The sequence below is a fragment of the Pinus tabuliformis genome, chromosome 9 (assembly GCF_031772625.1).
Source record: "Pinus tabuliformis cultivar Carrire ecotype Pingquan chromosome 9, CPIR1, whole genome shotgun sequence".
NCBI lineage: Eukaryota > Viridiplantae > Streptophyta > Pinopsida > Pinales > Pinaceae > Pinus > Pinus tabuliformis.
In genome coordinates this window covers 587,409,753-587,432,377 of record NC_142307.1, presented here as the reverse complement: position 1 = coordinate 587,432,377, position 22,625 = coordinate 587,409,753, and the positions used below count along the sequence as shown (strand labels likewise).

Here is a 22,625-nt window from a genome sequence, read left to right as displayed (position 1 = left end):
ATAAAGTTGAAGGAAAAGCCAAATTTTTTTAGGACTGAGCTTAAGAAGGAGTGGTCCACTCGGTCAAATGCGTTGGCCATGTCCAGTTTGATGATAATTCCACATTCTCCTCTATTGTGGCTGCTATGAATGGCTTCCTGGATTAAAATAACATTATCAACGATCTGCCTTTTTGGGACAAAGCCTCCCTGATTCTCTGAAATTAGAAGAGGAAGAAAATTCTTCAGCCTGTTGGCAATTATTTTTGTTATGATCTTGTATGAAACGTTGCAGAGCGAAATGGGCCGGAACCTGTCAAAAGATTTGGGGTTTGCTTCCTTGGGAATCAAGGCTATGTGCGAAGACTTTGTGTAGTCCCCCAACTTGTGTTTTCTAAATACATTTTTTACCATTCTCACAAAATCTTTCTTTATAGTTTCCCAATGCTGCCTGTAAAATGCAACTGTAAAACCGTCCGGCCCCGGGGCCTTATCTTGCTACATGTTGAAGGTGGCTTCTTTGATTTCTTCTGCTGTAGGATCTTGCTCCAACTTGTTATTGTGTTCCTCTATTATTTTGCTCTCTATTACACTTAGGAATGCAGTGCTGTCATATTGTTGGGGATCTGCCGAAAGAAGAGCCTTGAAGTGATGAAATGCTGTGTTTTTTATGTCTTCTTGCTCCTTCAACTCCCTCCCTTCCACTTCTATTTTGTCTATCTGGTTGCTGGCTCTTCTAATTTTGACATTATTGTGAAAGAAAGAGGTATTTTTATCCCCAGCTTTCAACCATAAGCAACGGGATTTCATTCTTAGCTCCTCTTCTTCCACGCGGTTTTGCCTATATAGCTCTTTGTACAAGTTTTTTTCCTTCTCTAGATCTTCTGCTGTGTATTGTATCTGTTCTTTTTCTTTGTGCCAGCTCTCCATCTCTGTTAACAGCTCTGTTTTCTTTTTCCTTTCAGAGGTTGCTTTCTCCCTCGCCCATTGCTTTATGACTGTCCTGAGATGTTTTATCTTTGTTTCCCATACGAAATGTGGCGAGCCTAGTACTTCATTTGCCCACTGATTTCGTACAAGGGTGCGAAAGTCCTCATGGGAGTCCCAGGCTTTGTTATATTTGAAAGGGAGAGGGCCTAAATTTATTCCTTTGTCCAAGGAGAGGACCACGGCCTTATGGTCCGAAGCTGTGCCATGAATAATGTAACTCCTGATTGCTTGGAAATTACCTGCTACACCTTCCTGAATTAGAATCTTGTCCAGCCTCTCTTTTATATTGTGTGATCCTGTTCTCTTATTGGTCCATGTGTATTTTCCATTCGACAGTGGGGTGTCTATCAAGTTGAAGAGCTGAATGATGGCTTCTAACTTGTCTCTCGATGGGTCTGCATGGTAGTTCCCGCCATATTTTTCTTCCACCTGCCTAATTAGATTCAAATCTCCCCCCAGTATTATCCTGCTGCTATGGGTAGTGGTGAGATCCTCTTCTATCGAGTTCCAGCAGCTGGCTTTGTCTCTGTAGTGGTTAGGTGCATATATATTATAGATGTAATAAACTTCTTGGTTGCTTTTATTCCTTAGATCTGTTCTGATCCACCAGTTGCATAGCTGAGAATTGATGATTTCCCACTTATTTTTGTTCCATAATGTTCCTATACCTCCTGAGGCCCCATCTGAACCTTTTGAGATGCCTGCATAGTGTTTGAATCTTTGGATTTGGAGTAGAAAGTCCTGCTCGGTGGTTTTGGTCTCCTGGATTAGGAGAATGTCTGGCTGTTCCTGATTTATAAGGTCCTTGATTGCTTTCATCTTTAAGGAAGAGCCGATCCCCCTACAATTCCAAGAGACCAAGTTCATTATTTACCAGTTGTGGGGTGGGATCCTGATTTCTCCTTGGCCTTTTTGCCGCTTCCTTTTAGCTTGCCTATGAATGAATCCATGGGTTGTTGGGTACCGGTTGCAATCTCTTTGGCTGCTGTTTCGTCCCTTAGCTCTTTATTCGATTTTTTACCAACTTTTCTCGGGGGATCTGATGGCTGGTTGGCTTCTTTAGCTTTGTTTCTAGTGACGATTCTTTCGATGGTAGGAGGGGGGGAGGGGGGAGGGCTGGTGCACGGAGAGACTGGGCGAGGGGATTTTGGAGGGGAGGGCGGAACTTCAACTGCTAGAGATTCGAAGGGGTTGGAGGAGGAGGGAAAAGCTGAGGAGGGAGGAGGAGGAGGGTTAGGTTGGTTTGTTGCCGGAGGAGCAGTGGAGCTAGTGCCCGGATTAGAGGAGGACTTTTTCCTTTTTACTTGTTCCCATGGTGCTTCTGCATTTTCCTCATTATGTTCTACTTCATTTACTTTTAACTTGCTACATCTATTGGCAAAATGACCATACTCGTGACATACCTTGCATTTGAAGGGCAGCTATTCGTAATCCAGCTGCTAGATGTGCATCCATTGATCCACCTTTATCTTAATGGCTTCTGGCAGTCCTTTCCCAAGATCAAATTCAACGCAGATCCTTGCACATGCATGCATATTCTCCCTTGGTTCCGATCTGTCTATGTATTTTCCAACTGCATTGCCGATTGCTTTGACCGATTCATCCCCCCAGCAGTGCAGTGGCAAATGAGGGAGGCACACCCAAACAGGGACCGCGTTTGGTATGTCCATTTCCGGATCGAAATCCGGGGTCCATCTGTTCAGATAGAGGCCTCTTGTGTCCATGAAGTAAGGTCCATTGCGGAAGATGAGGTGCTTGTCTTCTTTAGTCTCGAACAGGAAGGTGAAGTATCCTCGCCCGCAGAATCTGATGGCGATCTTTCCTTGGATCATTGGGCTCCAGTTGCGCTCCACCCATTTTTGGACAGTTCTTGGAGATGGCCAGAGTCCCGTGAACTGACCAACAAGACCTCTTTCTGATAAAGCTATTGCCGATTTCCTTGGGAGGGATGGAGGTAGGATCACCTCAGGGATCTCATCCAACTTTTTGATGAACTTTGATAATGAGGGGCGGGGTCTGGCATCTGAATGCTCTGACAGAAGAGAGGCAAAGATTACCTCTGGGTTCTCTAAAGCAGGGGGAGGGGAAGCGGATCCTGCCATTACAGGCCCGCGGAGAACGACAGGAAGGGCAAACCGTCAGGCGGCCGTGGCCCCGAAGGTGGGGTCCGCGCTGAGCGATGAGGTCAAAGAAACAGCAGAGGCCCGACCAGGCAGAGCCTGGGGTGAGGGCAGAGGCATGAGGGTGATCGATCAGAGTTCGCAGTCCGCCATTCCCACGCAGTCGCTCTTCTTGAAGTCAAAAAAGTTTTATAGACTAGGTTCTTGATCAATTTTAATTTATTATTGTTAAGAAAACATTAATATTAGGAAAAATATTTATTTTTATTTCTTTATTTTTAAATTTACATGAAATATATTACACATCTCCTAATTTCTTTATATACCTATCAAGAAAAAAGTAATGAATGTTTTACTTCAATTTCATGTAAAGTAAAAAAAATTGAATATCTTAATCTAATTACATATAAAATAGAAATAATGCATTTTTCATATATATATAAATTAATTTGTCTTCCCCACAATGGGCACTTACATGGGGAGCATTTTTCAAGGATTAATATGAATGCCAAGAAAGTAAAGGAAGATGGCAAGCCACCCTCAAAATGGAAGTCTTGATGCGACATGGTACAAGTAATAAAAAAGTAATGTTAGCTAGCTCGTGGGAGGCTATTGATCTAACAATTTCAACGATCTGGGAGTTTGGTGAAGGATGATATATCATGGTTCTAGCAATCATGGTAATTAATGGATGACCCTATGTATTATGATACAAAGTGGGGTGAGGATGTTGTAGATGTATTTCTTGTTTTCTTCAAAATTATGAATGTCCACTCTCTATTAGTTGTCAGGGGATTTTCCAGCATTGCTATTCTAAGAGTGCATTTGGGAAAAAAGGGTTCACCTATATGTCATATTTCCAATGGAGATTCTAATGGGTGCAGGGCTAGAAATGGTCATCAGGTGGAAATTAACTAGCAAAAGGAGCACCAAAACTAGTTTACTACAAGCTCACCTAAGGAAACTCAAGTTCGATGTTATTGCTATCTTAGTTTGGAACGTGTCTTGCCTCTGAATTTATTGTTTTTAGGATTTCATATGAGACTTAGGTTTGCTATTTTTTTTTTTGTTCTTCATCCGTTACCTTGGGCTGATAATCCTTGGAGGTATGTTTTTTATCTCCCCCCGCAAGTACTCTACTTTTTTATCTCTTCCCTTACCACATAAACTTCTCTTTGTCTATATTTTTAAAGACTAAAGTGGCTCAACCTCTCCTATCTTCATTGAACTTTCATACATGATGTTCATGATTCAAGCACTCCCTATTTTCCCCTTCACCTAGATGCTCAACCTCGTCTCTTGTTTTAACCTCTCCCCCACTCTCTGTATTCTCAATGTTTGTTCTCTCTAACAACCCTGGTAAAAATTCCATGTAATACAAGTAGAAAAAGGCAAAATAATAACCACAGATGATGGGACATTTATTCCAAGCCAAATATTTGGAAAAATCCTAGTGATGGGGATCACTTGTGATTGTTTATGGCTAAGGAAATTAGCAAAGGAAATGGCTAAGGCTTTGGAAAGGAAAATTGGGATTTTGGCACATTTATTTATGAAAATAATGGAAATTAGGAGAAAAGGGAGGTGAAAGGTCACATGTTCCATGTGAGGAGGAAAATGAAGGAAAACAATGGGAAATGAAGGAAATAGAGGCCTTATTTATAAAAAGGCTTCATAGGATGAGTTGGTAACCTTTTGACAATTCAGTGTTGGAGTTTCCTTCTTGTTATGAAACCAGCTCAAGAAAAGATGGAAAAGATAGATCAATGCCTTAGAATTCAGCCTCTTCAAGGGGGCAACCTCCTTTACATTACATAAATGAACAATTCTTTGATGATTCAAATGAAAAAACCTCCTTTCTATATATAGGAGTCTAAAGAGTCACAATATAATCCAGTCGACCTAACAATAATAATATAAAGCCACAAAAATAACAATAAAGGGATTCTATGGGGCACAGAAATAACAATATGGGGGTAATAGGGGCACAACAATATAAATAAGGGGTATAACTATAATAGTAATGGGGTAATCACTAGTATTATAGGGACCCAACATGCCCCTCTCCTTCAAAAAAGTGTTCTCCTCAATGCTTGAGTAATTCTGGATACTTCTGCATAAAACTCTCATCCTCCCATGTGGAATCTTCAGCGGATAAGTTCTTCCACTTGATAAGATACTCTGAAATTGATCGATTTCATAGCTGTCGAGTTCTTGTTTCTGTGACTGCTTCTGGTTCCAATATAATTTTTCCTTCCTCATCAAGTTTTGGCAATATTGTTTGAATTGGGAGCTTGTCGCCTATAACCTTCTTTAAACATGAAACATGGAAAACTGGGTGCAATCGAGAAGCTGCAGGAAGCTCCAATTTGTATGCCATAGTACCAATCTTTTGCAACACCTTGTACGGACCATAATACTTTGGTGATAGTTTATTATTCTTCTTAGCTTGCTTTAGGGACATTTGCTTATATGGTTGTAGCCGTAGGAATACCCAATCACCTACATCAAAACTTCTTTCACTGCGATGTTGATCTGCCTATTGTTTCATTCTATTTTGTGCCAACACGAGGTTATCCTTTAAGAGTTGGAGGACTTGTTGTTGATGTTTGATGTGATGTTCCACTACCTGAACCTTAGAATTTTCTCTTAAATATGATGTGATGGATGGTGGTTGATACCCATAAAGTGCCATAAATGGGGTCATTTTTGTTGCTGTATGGAAGGAAGTGTTATACCACCATTCAGCCAGAGGCAACCATTTGACCCATTGTGTCTGTTTATCAGATACAAAGCAACGAAGATATCATTCCAAACATTTGTTTACTATCTCAGTTTGCCCATCAGATTGAGGATGATAAGATGAGCTATGAGCTAACTGAGTACCAAGACAAGAAAATAATTATGTCCAAAAATTTCCAGTGAAAATGGGATCTCTGTCACTTACAATAATCTTTGGGTTTCCATGTAGCTTTTGAACCGTTTCCATAAATGCAGTAGAAACTGTACTGGCTTTAAATGGATGTGATAATGCACAAAAGTGTGCATACTTGGTAAGTCTGTCAACTACCACCATGATGACACTCTTTCCCTCAGACTTGGGTAAACCTGTGATAAAATCCATTGAAACCTCCTCCCAACGTTGGCTTGGAATGGATAAAGGTTGTAATAGACCCGGTGTCTTAATTGTTTCAACTTTATTTTGTTGGCAAACCAAACATTCCGCCACAAACTTTTGAATATCTGATTTAAGGCCATCCCAAAAAAATTCCTTCTTAACCCTGTGGTAAGTTTTTAAAAATCCTGAGTGCCCTCCTAAGGGAGAAGTGTGCAATTCCATAAGAATCTTTTGTTTTAGCTGGGAATTCTTACAGAGGTATAAGCGATCTTTGTACCATAACGAATCATTTTGCCAGCTAAATGTATCAGAAGTACTGGAATCTTGTTGTAGCTTTCGAATAAGTGCCCACACTTCTTCATCATTCTTCCATTCCTCCCTTGCTTCGTTTATCCAATCTTGTTGGATAATAGAAATGGCACACAACAATGCTTCCACATCCTCATCCTTTCTTGAGAGTGCATCTGCCACCACATTTTTCTTCCCTTTTTTGTAGATGATTTCAAAGTCATAACCCAACATCTTTGTGACCCACTTTTGTTGCTCTTCAGAGGATAATCTTTGTTCTAAAAAGTATTTAAGGCTATCATGATCTGTTTTTACCTTGAAGTGTCTTCCCATTAGGTAGGGTCACCATTTCTTAAGTGCATGGAGTATTGCCAACATTTCCTTCTCATAAATAGCTTTGCTTAAAAACTTTCCCTTGATTGGAAGACTTTCAAAAGCAATGGGTCTTTCATCTTGCATTAGAACAGGACCAATTCCATTTCCTGAAGCATCACATTCCACAATAAAGGTTTTTGTGAAGTCCGGTGTAGCTAAGACCGGTGCTTGGCACATTGCCTCTTTAAGATGTTCAAAGGCCTTTGTTGCTTCCGGAGTCCATGAAAATGAATCTTTCTTCAATAATGTTGTTAGAGGTGCTGCTATTCTCCCATAATTCTTAACAAACTTGCGATAATACCCTGTCAACCCAAGAAATCCTCGCAGATGCTTTATGGATGTGGGGATTTTCCATTCCTTAATGGCTTTAATTTTGCTAGGGTCTACCTTAACTCCTTCATGAGATACAATATGACCCAAATATTCCACCTCCTGGACTCCAAAGAAACATTTGGATCTTTTTGCATATAATTGTTTCTCCTCCAATAGTTGTAGCACCCTGTCAACATGTTCAACATGATCCTTCCAAGACTTGTTGTAGATTAGTATATCATCAAAAAATACTAACACAAATTTTCTAAGGAATGGTTTGAAAATTGAATTCATCAAACCTTGAAATGTTGAAGGTGCATTGGTAAGGCCAAAAGGCATGACCAAAAATTCATAATGACCCTCATGAGTTCTAAATGCCATTTTCGGAATGTCTTCAATCTTCATTCTGATTTGATGATATCCCGAACGAAGATCCAACTTGGTGAAGTAAATTGATCCATGCAATTCATCCAGTAATTCATCAATGACAGGAATGGGGAACTTATCTTTAATAGTGAGCTTGTTGAGCTCCCTATAATCCGGACACATGCGCCATGATCCATCCTTCTTGTGTACCAATACTACTGGAGCTGAGAAAGAACTTTGACTCGGTTGAATTATACCAGCCTCTAGCATTTCTGCAACCATACGTTCAATTTCACTTTTTTGGACATAGGGATATCTGTACGGCCTGATGTTTGGAGGAACACTTCCTGGAATCAGATGAATAGCATGATCATGATCACACATAGGTGGGAGACCTTTGGGAGTCTCAAATACCTTGGAATGATTGTCCAGGACTTTTTGGAGATCTGGAGAAATAGATGATTCCAATGTGGAAACATCTAGTGAACATAATTGTGCAATTACACCTCTTTGCTCCTTTTTTAGAAGCTTATTCATGCCATTAGAGCTGATTATCTTTTCTGGTTTCCCTGCAATACCCCTAAATTCAACTTTCTTTCCTTCCGTAGAAAATTTGATGAAAAGTTCTTGAAAATTAAAAGCTATTGTACCCAAGGATTGTAGCCATTGGACTCCTAGTACAACATCGGCACCTCCCATTGGAATGGAAAGCATTGGGCTAGTCAATACATATTCTCCCATGGATAGCTTGATATTATGGCACTTTCCAGAGCAATTTATTGTTCCTCCATTTGCAATCATCACTTGACACTCTGGTGCTGGATATAGGAAGCAATTCAATTCTTTTGCTACCCTACAATGAATAAAATTGTGGGTGCTTCCTGAATCAATCAACACTATTACCTTTTTCTTCTTGATTTGTCCTTCTATCTTGATGGTTTGAGGAGTGGTAATTCCCGCCAATGCATTACAAGATATGGTCAGATTTATTTGTTCTTTATCTAGGCTTTGTTCCTGGAATATATCCTCTTCTTTTGACCTTTCTTGCTCCTTTTCTTCTTCCTCTTCACAATCTATGTAGAATAATTTCTTCTCAGCACACTTATGACCTTTTGTGTATTTGCTATCACAATTGTAACAAAGCCCTTTTGCTCTTTTTCTTCCAATTGTTTTGGTGTCAACCTTGTAGGTTGTGGAAGACTAGGGGCAACAACACTTCCATCTTTATAGTTGTGAGTGGTATGCTTCCTAGTTGCCATAATTTTGCTTTCCATTTTTCTTGCTAACCTGAATGCCTTCTCTAATGAATCAGGTTCCCAAAGGCAAACATCATGTTGGATATTATCCTTTAAGGACCCTATGAACACATCAATCCTATGCTCCTCTGGAATATCTTTTACCCTTATGTTCAATTTTTGGAACTCCTCAATGTGCTCCATTATTGAACCCTTTTGTTTGAGACTTATCAATTGGCTAAAAAAAGTGTTGCTTTTTGTATCCTCATAATGTGCTATCAATTCTTCCGTAAAAATTGCCCAAGTGATAAATTGTTTACGAGAACAAAGCCATTGATACCATACAAACTGATTTGGTTCCAAATATACAGTTTCCATACGTACCTTTTGTGCGTTTTGCACATTATTGAGATTGAAGAATTGCTCCATCTGTAATATCCATGTGGCGGGATCCTTGCTATCAAACTTCCTCATATCAATTTTTGGAATATGGTGATTCTTCGATCCAACATTAGCATCTATGGAATCATGATTAACATTTCTTTTGTTCTCATCATGAGTTTCCTTTACTACCTTTTCACCATTAGTAAGTATTTCTTGTAGAAAATTTGTCAAATCTGTCTTCAAATCTGCCATGCCTGTCTTCAAATTTGTGTTCAAATCTATCTTAAAATTGTCCATATTAGCTTCCATGCCATTCATCTTAGCTTCCACGCCATTTATCTTAGCTTCCACGCCATTTATCTTAGCATCTGTTAACTTTTGTGAGCGTGACATTTGTTGCACTTGTTCTTGTAATTTTGATATATCGTGTAGCATTTCTTCCCCTTCTTCATGAGTCATGCTAGAGCTTTTAGGTTCCTTACTAGGTGTTTGAATTTTCTTTTCTCGGGTCATCAGTTACTGATAATAATGATCTACTATGCCCTTTGAATTCCTTCAAAATAAATTTTCAAACCAAGCTTAAGCAAAAATTTAAAAAAATCTACACACCTTTTTTCACTTTGAAGGAGCTCGATATTACCTCTGATGTATCTCTGTACTTTCCAATCATCTAGTTTTGAATTTGTGACCTGTAGTAGCTCTCTATGTCCTCTTTCCAATGTCACTAGTCTTATCCAAATTGGATTCTCCAAGAAAGAGTTATGCACAATCTCCCAAGATGACCTGATTATAGACCTTTCCAGAAGAGCGAAGTTGTATGAAGTGCCACGTGTACAATTTTTGATATTTGGTTCTGAAAAAGCTATAAAAAAAACTATAGTCTATCCTCTTTCTGTACCTTCTTACAAAATTTCAATCTGATTCCCAGAGAGAAAGTTATGACAATTTTCCCCAGGTCACCTGTTTTGAATGTAATTCAGGAGTCTGCAAAAAGACCAACTTCCTCAGATCATATCTCTGAAAATATCACGCAAAAAGCTCTAAAGTTCGGACCCAAGGTTCAGCGTGATTTCTTCTCAAATGGGTTTTTTTTATGACTTCTGAAACGTCACAAAAAAAACGTTATAGTGAAAATACCACGATGACCTGTTTGGAGCAGTGAAACCCTAGAATCCAAAGCTCTGATACCAAATGTTATGAAACCAGCTCAAGAAAAGATAGAAAAGATAGATCAACGCCTTAGAATTCAGCCTCTTCGAGGGGGTAACCTCCTTTACATTACATAAATGAACAATTCTTTGATGATTCAAATGAAAAAACCTCCTTTCTATATATAGGAGTCTAAGGAGTCACAATATAATCCAGCCGACCTAACAATAATAATATAAAGCCACAAAAATAACAATAGAGGGATTCTATGGGGCACAGAAATAACAATATGGGGGTAATAGGGGCACAACAATATAAATAAGCGGTATAACTATAATAGTGATGGGGTAATCACTAGTATTATAGGGACCCAACACTTCTATTCTCTCTCTCTCTCATACTCCTTGAGACTTAGATTTTTCTTGGAGAACTCTTAGAGGGTGTGGCATACTTGGATTTTTAGAGAAAAAAGGCAAAGGAAGAGTAGGAAATCGCAAGAGAGCATTGATATGAGTAGCTCTATCATATTTTCTTGTAGGTACTGAGTTTCATGTATGTTTTCTTCACTAGTTTTGGAATAAATTGCACATGCATGTGGTTTATTGGATGTGATTTGTCATTGGCATGGAGGATTATCTAGATTAATAGTGGATTGCCTAGCCTTTCCATTTCCTAGATAGACATGCTGATTGTGGGTTTACTTTCATTTTTTGTTTGTTTTTTGTTTCTCATGTTTCCTTAGCTTGGGTTTAGTTACTAGTTCTTTGAGCCTTGTCTGGAAAAATGCTCTCGAGCCATATAACAACTTGGGTTGAGTTACTAGTCCTATAGCCTTGGTTGGAAAAACACTCTATAGCCCTTTGTGGGTTGAGTTACTAGCCCTAGAGCCTTGGTTCGGAAAATGCTCTGGAACTCGACAAAATTTGTGGGTTGAGTTACTAATCCTGGGGCCTTGGTTGGAACAAATGCTCTGGAGCCCTAGATGGTTGGGATAGAGACCAATCAAATGATGGGTTTGTGATGCCTGACCATGAGGTGGAATCACTATTTGATGGGTTGAATTTTATGGCCTCTAGAAGCCCTGGATGAGTTTTGATTGATTTGTTCTATGAGATCCCACATTCATGCTTGGAATATGGCACGGGGGTGAATAACTGAAAAGATATTTGGCTCATCCATTCTATGGTCGGGTGGAACGTGGAAGTCCCATCCTAGGTTTGGATTTTGCATCATTAATAAATGGTTATTTCTCCTTGTATTCCTATGATCATTTTGATGGATTGTATGTTGTCTATATGGCTGTACTTTCATGAGTATTTATGTTGCTATTATGTTGGTTATGTATGCTTTTTATGATAGTATCCATGTGTGGCTCTCATCACGTTTTCACTTGTAATTGAATGATCAATGTATCTATGACCTAATGGATGGAATGACAGTTGATGTGTTGAGGTATCAATGGTTCTTAGAGATTCTTAGCTAAGTATGAGACCCCTATGCTCAGAACTATTAATTAGACCTGTAGATTAGACTTTTGCAATATGTTTGACGAAATGCCTGGCATGGCTATTAGGGGTCCAGTCAAGGTCTTGAACAAGTATTTTCTTTAGTACATTCATTTCCATGTTATTTTATTGATTTAAAGAGATGGTTCAATTTTGGGCAGTGACCTGGGATCTGGGACTGAAAAAGTGGCTGAAATCCTAGAGTCACTGGCACAACACTGACAATTTTTATCACCGGTCACTGGTAGGCAAGCCTATGAGAGTGACCTGGGTTGTTGATCACATTCATGCCTATAGCGTGGTAGTGAATGAGCCTTGAATTGTCCAAAATCTCAGTGGGACCCCAAGGCAAGATGTCTAAAGTATTGGATTGGTTCCTGAGGCTCTTGTAGCTGATAATTAATGTATGTATGGTGTGTTTCTATTGGTTCCACTTCCTTAACGTGACTTAGGAGGTAGAATCATATCATAGTGGCCTCCCATCACATGTTTACCCTGACTGGCTGATTGCTTGGGTAGATGTGGGAGGAGGGTGCTACAGAGTGGTATCAGAGCATGGTTCAACCCTCGGACTAGATGGGCTATATGTTGGTCATGCATGCATGTCAGTTGCATGTGTGTCTCTCACCCTTACATTCCATGTGCTTGTTGCATTTGCATGATGCCGTTCATGGTTGCCGTGACATCATCATGTGAAATTTGAGGTGTGATTGTGGAACGCATCAATGTGACTGTATAACTAGTTACATGTCAAATCATGTCACTTACATATATCATTGCAGTATGTTTGGTTACATTCCTGTATGCTTGGTTGCATGTATCATTCTTGTAGGTTTGATTTCAAGTATTGTTCCTTCATGCTTGATCATATGTATTTATGCATATGTGTGGATGGTTATACATCTCTTATGCATGTTCATGTTTTCATGTGGTCAAGTGTATAGTGACGTAACGATGGTGGTTTTCATGCATGAGGTCATGGTGTGTGATGTTGTTGAGGTCATGCATTGATGAATGGACCTTAGCTAGAATGGCAGTTGCATAGTCATATGCTTATGTATTAAGTTTCTATATACTATGACGATTATGTTATACATGTATCATGTTGATTTTTTGATCTTACAGACATGGTATCATCCCTGAGTTATTCGAAGGTACATTGATTTATTGTGATTTGGTTTAGTTGACATGATACACCTTGGAGAAATAAATATCAAATGGCTAGCAAGATGGTTGACTACAAAGACTCTCCCTATGAATCCAAAGAGAAATATGGTGTTAGGAATCCTTCTGTTTTGGAAGTTACACTAAGAAGCTTAAAGGAAGAAATAAGGAGTTGTAAGGCAGATAATGACAGAATCATATAGGCACAGGAGAAACAAGTAGAGGTAAATGCAGTAATACTTCAGATTTTGTTAGATTTGTAGCAACAGGGACCGCATTGGATCAACTATGAGAAGGAGAATAGGACTAATGGGGTGTATGGTAGTCAATTGCATGGTAGTCACAAATCAGATAGAGAGGACACAATTAGAGATGCAATATTTTTGGATACTTCGGATAGGAGAGGGCATGGACAAACTTACGATTCTAGTTCTGATTCAGATAAGCACTTTGATCATCATCGGTATCATCCTTACAGGAGGAGTAGCAAGGGATATTTACTCGATGAATTTAAGAAAGAAAATTCACAAACATTTGATGAAGATATGAAGAAACCACAAGATGCAGAGGCATGGTTGCTTGGCATGAGGAAATTTTTTAGGTTTCATGACTATTAAGAGAACATGAAAACTAGAGTGGCTACATTCAATCTCAAAGGTAAAGCAGACATTTGGTGGGAAGATGTGAATAATTTCAAATATATTCATGAGGAATAGTTGACTTGGAGTGAGTTTGAGAAATTATTCAATAATAATTATTTCTCAGAAAGATACTTTGATGACGGGTGAAGAAATTTTATGTGCTAAAGATGGAATCTATGACACATGATGAGTACAGTAGTAAGTTCTTGGAGTTACTAAGTTATGTGCCTTATCTCATAGAGGAAAAAGTGAATATTCATAGGTTCATTAGTGGGTTACTGGTTGCATTTTATGGAATTGAGTTTGATGAGACTAGATCATTAGAGGAGGCCATTCAAAAGCTAAGGCATTGCTATGAACAATCGAAGCACATAACTGAGACTAAGCTAGACTAGAGAGGTAATGCAAAGAACAGAGATAAATGGGACAAAAAGAGAGCAAGGCCTCAGGATACAAGTAACAAGGAGAATGTTGTACCACCTAAGAGGCTCAATACATTAGACAAAGGACAGGGGCATAGATCTGAGGAACAAAATAAGGAGCCCATGTGGTGTTGAACTTATGGGGGAGATCATCACAGGAGTGAGTTTCAACAATACTAGAGTGGTAGGCCTAAGATATATGTTGTGCAGGAGGCAAAGACTATTGGAGATGTTGGTCAAATTATTCCATGTATCTATGTAGCATTAGATAACAAACATGCAGAGCATTAGGCCTCTATAATTGAAATGGATGGTAACCTTTTTTATTAAGTTATTTCTATTTTGATTGACCCTAGGTCTAATTATAGCTATGTTAGTCTTGAAATGGTGGATAAGTGTGTTTTGAGTAAGGAATTGCATGAAGATTCTTGGTTAGTTCAGTTGGCTACAGGTACGAAGAAACGAGTTCATCATTGGGTAAGAGCTTATGAATTTGACTTGAATGGTATGCCTACCACAACACATTTGAATGTATTACCATTGGGTTCATAGAGCATGTTGTTAGGCATGGACTAGATGTATCTTCATAGAACCAAGGTGGATCGTTATGATAAATCCATTGAATGTGTTGATGAAAATGGGGAACCAAGAGTCTTACAAGTTAAGAAGAAAGCTACATCAGTTAGGATGGTGACAATTATGAAAGCAAAGTGTGGCTGGAAGTAAGGGTGTAAGTTATTTGTAGTGCACATTTCTAGTGATAAGGGTAAGGAAGTTCAGGATATGGATGTGTTGAGTACGTACCCAGTTTTACAAGAGCTCAAGGATGTATTTCCTAAGGACATTACAGAGTTTCTACCTCACAGGGAGGTAGAATTTTCTATTGATTTAGTGCCAAGGGAATCTCCAACATCAAAAGAACCTTATAAGATGAGCAAACCTTCGTTGGTTGAATTAAAGTTGCAATTGAAGAAAATTTTAGACAAGGGATACATTAGGCCAAGTGTGTCACCATGGGGCACACTGGTATTGTTCATAAAGAAGAAATATGGAACAATCATATTATGCATTGACTATAGGAAGTTGAACAAAGTGACCATCAAGAAAAAGTACCCATTTTTGACAATTAATGACTTGTTCAAGCAACTAAAGGGACCAGTAGTGTTCTCCAAGATCGATTTGTGTTCTGGATATCATTAATTATGCATGAAAAAGGAAGACGCTTACAACACCGCTTTCCAAACTAGGTAAGGGCATTATGAGTATATTGTTGTTCCATTTGGCTTAACTAATGCTCTAGCTACATTTATGTGTTTGATGAAAAGTGTGATGTGTCCATATTTGGATAAGCTTGTTATTATGCTCATTAATGATATACCAGTATATTCTAAAAATGAGGAAGAGCATGTTGAACATTTAGCAGCAATGTTGAGGTGGTTGAGAGAGCATGGTTGTATGCTAAGATCAACAAGTGTAGTTTCTTTCAGGTTGAGGTACACTACTCGGGGCATATTGTCTCCAAGGAGGGCATTGTAGTAGATCCAGAAAAGATAAGAGCCATCATCGAGTGGGTATCTCCTAAGAATGTGGATGAGGTGAGATATTTCATGGGTTTGGTAGGCTACTATAGGAGGTTCATGAACCAATGCTACAAATTGAAAATCTAGACAGAGAGTTTGTGGTATGCACAAATGCTTGCAAGAGAGGGCTTGATGAAGTTCATATGCAGGATGCACAAGTGGTGTGATATGAGTCCTAGAAACTAAACGAGCATGAACAGAACTACCCAACACATGATTTGGAATGAGAAATGATTATACACACACACACACACATATATATAGGTGTATCTATTTTGGAATATGACTTCCACAATTTTAATTTAATTATAAACAAGTGTAGATCCATCTTAATGTTGGATCTAACAAGCACTTAAAGGGATCAAATATCTTTAGCTACAAACCTATTTTAGAATGAAATTAAATTTGATCCTTCTGAGTGCTTGGTAGATTTGAAGTTAAGATGGATCTAGGTTGGTTCAATTATTATCATTTAAATAAGCTACATTAGAGAAGAATACCATAGGAAACACCATGGGTTGGAGTTCGAAAATGTGAAACAAGACATTACAACATGTCCACCTTATTAGGATGGAGAATTTTATGTTTTTTATTTTATATTATTTATTTTTATTTTTATTTTTATTTTGACCTTGCCAAAATGTTAAAAATTACAACATCTCTACCATAGTGGACTGGAGTGGACCTCTCATCGCAATAATTGTTGGATACCTAATCCATTAGGGTTTGTGTGGAGGAATTCCAATAGTCATTGAATTCCAAGCCACCTCTTGGAAGATGAAAAGAAAGGTTCAAAAAACTATGTATTAATATGTACATCTTGTGAATAGAACGAAAATAGATGAGTTATCCAAATTGATCTTTATCTGGTATGCGTTTAACATGTTATCAAAGTAGGGGTATTCCTACCTTGCTTGGGTCTGAGCCACAATTATATGGCCTTATTTAACTACATATTTTGTGGTCCTTGGTTGAGATTCCTTTGTTCAATGTCGAGACTAAAAAAATTCAATACTACTCCAATGCGGTTGAGACTGCCTAGATTTCGAATTGCTTTTTGGTCCTTTGAAATGTTCAAGGCAATTGGAAACTCCTAAGATATGTCTATAGTTAATTTTTCTAAGATATATGAATTGTGTTTTTGTACCTAAAGATATAATTATGGCTTGATATAATGTTAGTTTTCACCATCCATGTCAAGTGGAAATGGTTTTGTGCCATCCCTGTCAAGTAGATGTGGCTATTAAAATTGTTACTATGCATCTCAATGCCTCCATACCTAGTCCAACTTTCCATCTTTGCTAATTATTTACATTTTCATGAGTGTTTCCTTTACTCGCAAAACCTATGTACAAAACGTGACTATGTTTATCCTCTCATGTCAGTACGTTTCCTTTCTAATATTCTCTTAGCAAAATTTATGTTATTTTTCCTTCCTCGTGCCTATTTTTGTTGAGAAATCTCTTGGTGCGTTATTTTGTGGAACAAAGAACACCGTTGAAGGTGGTCATGATGGAATCCAAGCTTTTTGTGGGAAGATGTTATGCATGCCCACAGTGTAGTGAGTTTTGATTCTCATTTCCATCACTGTTTCCTTTAGTAATCAAGCGATGAAATATTGATAATAATTTACACTCTAGATATAGTTTGAATACATTCTAAATGGTATTCCTAATGATCATACCCTAGATTCAAATGTTAACCACGTGATTGAATGCAAGTGGGAATGCATGTGTCATTTATGATCAATTGCTAAATCTTCCATAGGTTGTGTCATCTAACAATGGTTTATCATTGCTTTTTTGAATGGTTGAATTTAGATGATTTGAATTGGATCCAAAAAAGAGAGATATTTATTTGAAAAAGAATGTGTGGGAGACATATTTAGCATGTGAACAATGTATCGAAGAGGAAAAATGAGGAGAAAGTCTCTTAGTGTTTTCTATTGAAGGCTGACATATGATGCACCTACATGTTTTGATCCAACACTATGTGAAAAAACATTATGGGGTTTGAACATTGATCTCCCCTTAAATTGCATGGAATGGAAAATATTAGTGCGAGGAACATTAATTATCATTATTGGGACAACAAGTCGGAGTTTCAACTTTGGTAGGCAAGCATAACTCAATCCTTACATAGATTCAAGTTGGTTAATGAAATGGTATGTTGTCACTATATGGTGTGCTATGATATGTGGAAATAGGAGGCGATAGTGTTTTGACCTGGAATTCTCTCCTCTTAGTCGTAGATAAGGGAGTTGGATGTGGACTTGGAGTTGAGATTTCTCAAGATCCCCAGTAGTAGGGGTTGGCACACACAGTGGAACCTAATCAGCCCCTTTGTTACCACTAGCACCATTTGTGGAGAGAAGATTGACATGTTCCAATGCTCGTTGGTGCATTGTCAAATAATGTTTTCTAGGTGTTGTTGTTCACAATGAAAGTGGGAGTTGAAGCATTGCACCTGATTTTCTCTTGTAGATAGAATAAAAGAAACAGTTGTACCTTAAGTTCCAAAATCTATGGAAATTGAGGCAAAGGATTTAATTCAACTTCTGGTACATGACCAAACACACACTCATTTTTAGATACTGAAGCAGTAGAAACCTACGTAATTAAACTAATTGCATCCATAAAAATTCCATTTTGGGAATTGTATTTGGTCTAAAATCAAGATAAATTGGGATTATTTTAACTTCGTAATTTAATAAATTCCTTCTCCATCGAAAAGTTTTGTGTAAATTTTAGCGTAATATATTAATTGTAAGGTGCATTTTTGGTTGAAACAAACAATAATTTCAATGTTGACTGCACGTGGTTTTTGTTCTTTGAGAAAATGGCTAATCTCCATTTGGGTGTGTGAGATATTTATGCCTACATTGTATGTTAAATGATAGTTTTTTAGACATCTAATATCTTCATTTTTAGAAACTTCAATAGTTTGGGTTTGTCTAGCCTTCTTATAGCATCCACTAGGATTGTTGAGCCATTATTTTTACTGAGATTAATGGCCATACTTACTAGATTATTAGAGTTATTTAGCACTCTAATTCTATCTACTATTGACAACATAGTCAAAATCAATAAAGCCAGTCTTGTTGATATTAAAATCTATCTACAACTTGCACATGATAATATTTAGCTTCTCCAATTTTAGTCATAGATCCAAAAAGATGAAACATAAAAGAAGATTCATCACTCTGGACTAGTTCTTATTCATAACAATTTTATTTTTTATTTTTAGAGCGACTCCTATTCTCAGCCAACACCTGACAAGATCAGTGAGGCCACTTCAGAGGCATAGTTCAATGAAGATGTGAGGTTCAGGTTGCACTTCCCAAGCTCATCATCATATCTTGGAAAGAAATTCTCAATAATAAGAATAAAACTTGTCTTGGATATGAAATGAATGTGTTCATTCACATTCCATACTACACTAAATCCATCAAATTTCAGTGGTTGGTTTCTTCAAGATAACTTATCTTCATATGCTCCTCTTCCACAACCACTTCAGATTCTTAGATGCTAACATTGTGACCAAGTTGGGCATTTGAAAGGTAAGTGTTTTGATCTTCACCTCTGTAATAATTATGGAAAACATAATCTTCATTTAGACATATGCTCTATACATAAGACTCCTGAAAGAAAAAATATTATCCTTGGATGGGTCACTTCTTAGCAATGGTCTTCAATTGATAAGAAGAAATATCGGTCATACCTCAGAGTCTAGTGTCAAATATTAACAAGTCTTTATTATGAAACTAGCTCACAAAACGATAGAAAAGATAGATAAACGCCTTCAAAATAAGCTTTTCCGGGGGGGGGGGGGGGGGGGGGGGGAACCTCCTTTACATTACACAAATGAAAAATTCTTGGATGATTCAAATGACAAAACCTCATTTCTATATATAGGAGTCTAAGGGGTCACAATATAACCAAATCGAACCTAACAGTAATAATATAAAGGCACAAAAATAACAGTAGTGGGATTCTATGGGGCACAATAAAACCAATATGGGGATAATAGGGGCACAACAATAACAATGAGGTATACAACGACAATAGTAATGGGGGAATCACTAGTATTATAGGGACCTAACATGCCCCTCTCCTTCAAAAAAGTGTTATCCTCAATGCTTGAGTAGTTCTGGATGCTTCTGTATAAAATTCTCATCCTCCCATGTGGAATATTCAATGGGTAAGTTCTTCCACTTGATGAGATACTCTGAAATTGATCGATTTCGTAGCTGTCGAGTTCTTGTTTCTTTGACTGCTTCAGGTTCCAATATGATTTTTTCTTCCTCATAAAGTTCTAGAAATATTGTTTGAACTGGAAGCTTGTCACCTATAACCTTCTTTAAGCATGAAACATGGAAAACTAGGTGCACTCGGGAAGTTGTAGGAAGCTCCAATTTGTATGCCATAATGCCTATCTTTTATAACACCTTGTACATAACACAATACTTTGGTGATAATTTATTGTCATTCTTAGCTTGCTTGAGGGACATTTGTTTATATGCTTGTAGCCGTAGGAATACCCAATCACCTACATCAAAACTTTTTTTGCTGTGATACTCATCTACCTATTCTTTCATTTTATTCTACGCCAACGTGAGGTTATCCTTTAAGAGTTGGAGAACTTGTTGCTGATGCTCGATGTGATATTCCATTGCTTGAACCTTAGACTTTTCTCTTAAATATGACGTGATGGATGGTGGATGATATCCCTAAAGTGCCATAAATGGGGTCATTTTTTTTGTAGTATGGAAGGAATTGTTATACCACCATTCAGCTAGAGGCAACCATTTGACCCATTGTGTTTGTTTATCAGATACAAAGCAACAAAGATATCCTTCCAAACATTTGTTTACTATCTTAGTTTTCCCATCAGATTGAGGATGATAAGATGAGCTATGAGCTAACTGAGTACCAAGACAAGAAAATAATTCTGTCAAAAAATTTCCAGTGAAAATGGGATCTCTATCACTTACAATAATCTTTGGGTTTCCATGTAGCTTTTGAGTTGTTTCCATAAATGCAATAGAAACTGTACTCACTTTAAATGGATGAGATGATGCACAAAAGTCTGCATACTTGGTAAGTATATCAACTACCACCGTGATAACACTCTTTCCTTTAGACTTGGGTAAACCTGTGATAAAATCCATTGAAACCTCCTCCTAACGTTGGCTTGGAATGGATAAAGGTTGTAATAGTCCTAGGGTCTTAATTGTTTCAACTTTATTTTGTTGGAAAACCAAACATTCCACCACAAACTTTTGAATATCTGATTTAAGGCTATCCCTTCTTAACCCTGTGGTAGATTTTTAGAAATACTGAGTGCCCTCCTAAGGGAGAGGTGTGCAATTCCCTAGAATCTTATGTTTGAGATGGGAATTCTTACATAGGTATAACCGATCCTTGTACCATAACGAATCATTTTTCCCGCTAAATGTATCATATGTACTGGGATCTTGTTGTATCTTTTGAATGAGTGACCACACTTCCTCGTCATTCTTCAATTCATCCCTTGCTTCATTTATCCAATCTAGTTGGATAATAGAAATGGCGCAAAGAAATGCTTCCACATCCTTATCCTTTCTTGAGAGTGCATCTGCCACAATAGTTTGCTTCCCTTTTTTGTAGATGATTTCAAAGTCATAACCCAACATCTTTGTGACCCATTTTTGATGCTCTTCTAAAGATAATCTTTTCTCTAAAAAGTATTTAACACTATCATGATCTATTTTTACCTTCAAGTGTCTTCCCATTAGGTAGGGTCGCCATTTCTTAAGTGCATGTAGTATTTCTAACATTTCCTTTTCGTAAGTAGCTTTGTGTAAATACTTTCGTTTGATTGGACAACCTTCAAAAGCAATGGGTCTTTCTTCATGCATTAAAACAACACCAATTCCATTTATTGAAGCATCACATTCAATAATAAAGGTTTTTGTGAAGTCCAGTGTAACTAAGACTGGTGCTTGGCACATTGCCTCTTTAAGATGTTCAAAGGCCTTTGTTACTTCTGGAGTCCATGAAAACACATCTTTCTTCAATAATGTTATTAGAGGTGCTTCTATTCTCCCATAATTCTTTACAAACTTGTGATAATACCCTGTCAACCCGAGAAATCCTGATAGATGCTTTATGGATGTGGGTGTTTTCAGTTCCTTAATGGTTCTAATTTTGCTAGGGTATACCTTAAGACCTTCATGAGATAAAATATGATCTAGATATTCCACCTCTTGTATTCCAAAGAAACATTTGGATTTTTTTTATATAATTGTTTCTCCTCCAATAGTTTGAGCACCATGTCAACATGTTGGACGTGATCCTTTCAAGACTTGTTGTAGATTAGCATATCATCAAAAAATACTAACGCAAATTTTTTAAGGAAGGGTTTGAAAATGGAATTCATCAAACATTGAAATGTAGAAGGTGCATTATTAAGGCCAAACGGCATGACCAAAAATTCATAATGACCCTTATGAGTTCTAAATGTTGTTATTGGAATGTCTTTAGTCTTCTTTCTGATTTGATGATCTCCTAAATGGAGATCCAACTTGGTGAAGTAAATTGATCTATGCAATTCATCCAATAATTCATCAATGACCAGAATGGGAAATTTATCTTTAATAGTGAGCTTGTTGATCTCCCTATAATCTGGATGCATGTGCCATGATCCATCCTTCTTGTGAACCAACATTACTAGAGCAAAGAAATAACTTTGACTAGGTTGAATTATACTAGCCTTTATCATTTCTGCAACCATACTTTCAATTTCACTCTTTTGGAAATAAGGATATCTATAAGGCCTGATGTTGGAGGAACACTTCCTAGAATCAAATTAATAGCATGATCATGATCATGAATAGGTGGAAGGCCTTTAGGACTCTCAAATACCTTGGAATGATTGTCCAAGATGTTTTGGAGATCTAGAGAAATGGATGATTTCAATGTGGGAACATCTAGTGAACATAATTTTGCAATTATGCC

At 37.7% G+C, this 22,625-nt stretch overlaps 1 protein-coding gene across 1 annotated transcript; it reads right to left on the bottom strand.

Moving 5' to 3' along the window:
- Positions 1-476: 476 nt before the first annotated feature.
- LOC149149930 (uncharacterized) lies at positions 477-1,787 on the bottom strand. The gene has a single exon (XM_089442629.1). The coding sequence runs from the start codon at positions 1,785-1,787 to the stop codon at positions 477-479; it is 1,311 nt and encodes a 436-aa protein (XP_089298755.1).
- Positions 1,788-22,625: the final 20,838 nt, after the last annotated feature.

Coding starts and splice junctions, on each gene's coding strand:
- LOC149149930 (XM_089442629.1), bottom strand. CDS start 1,787: ATGAAAGCAATCAAGGACCTTATAAATCAGGAACAGCCAGACATTCTC.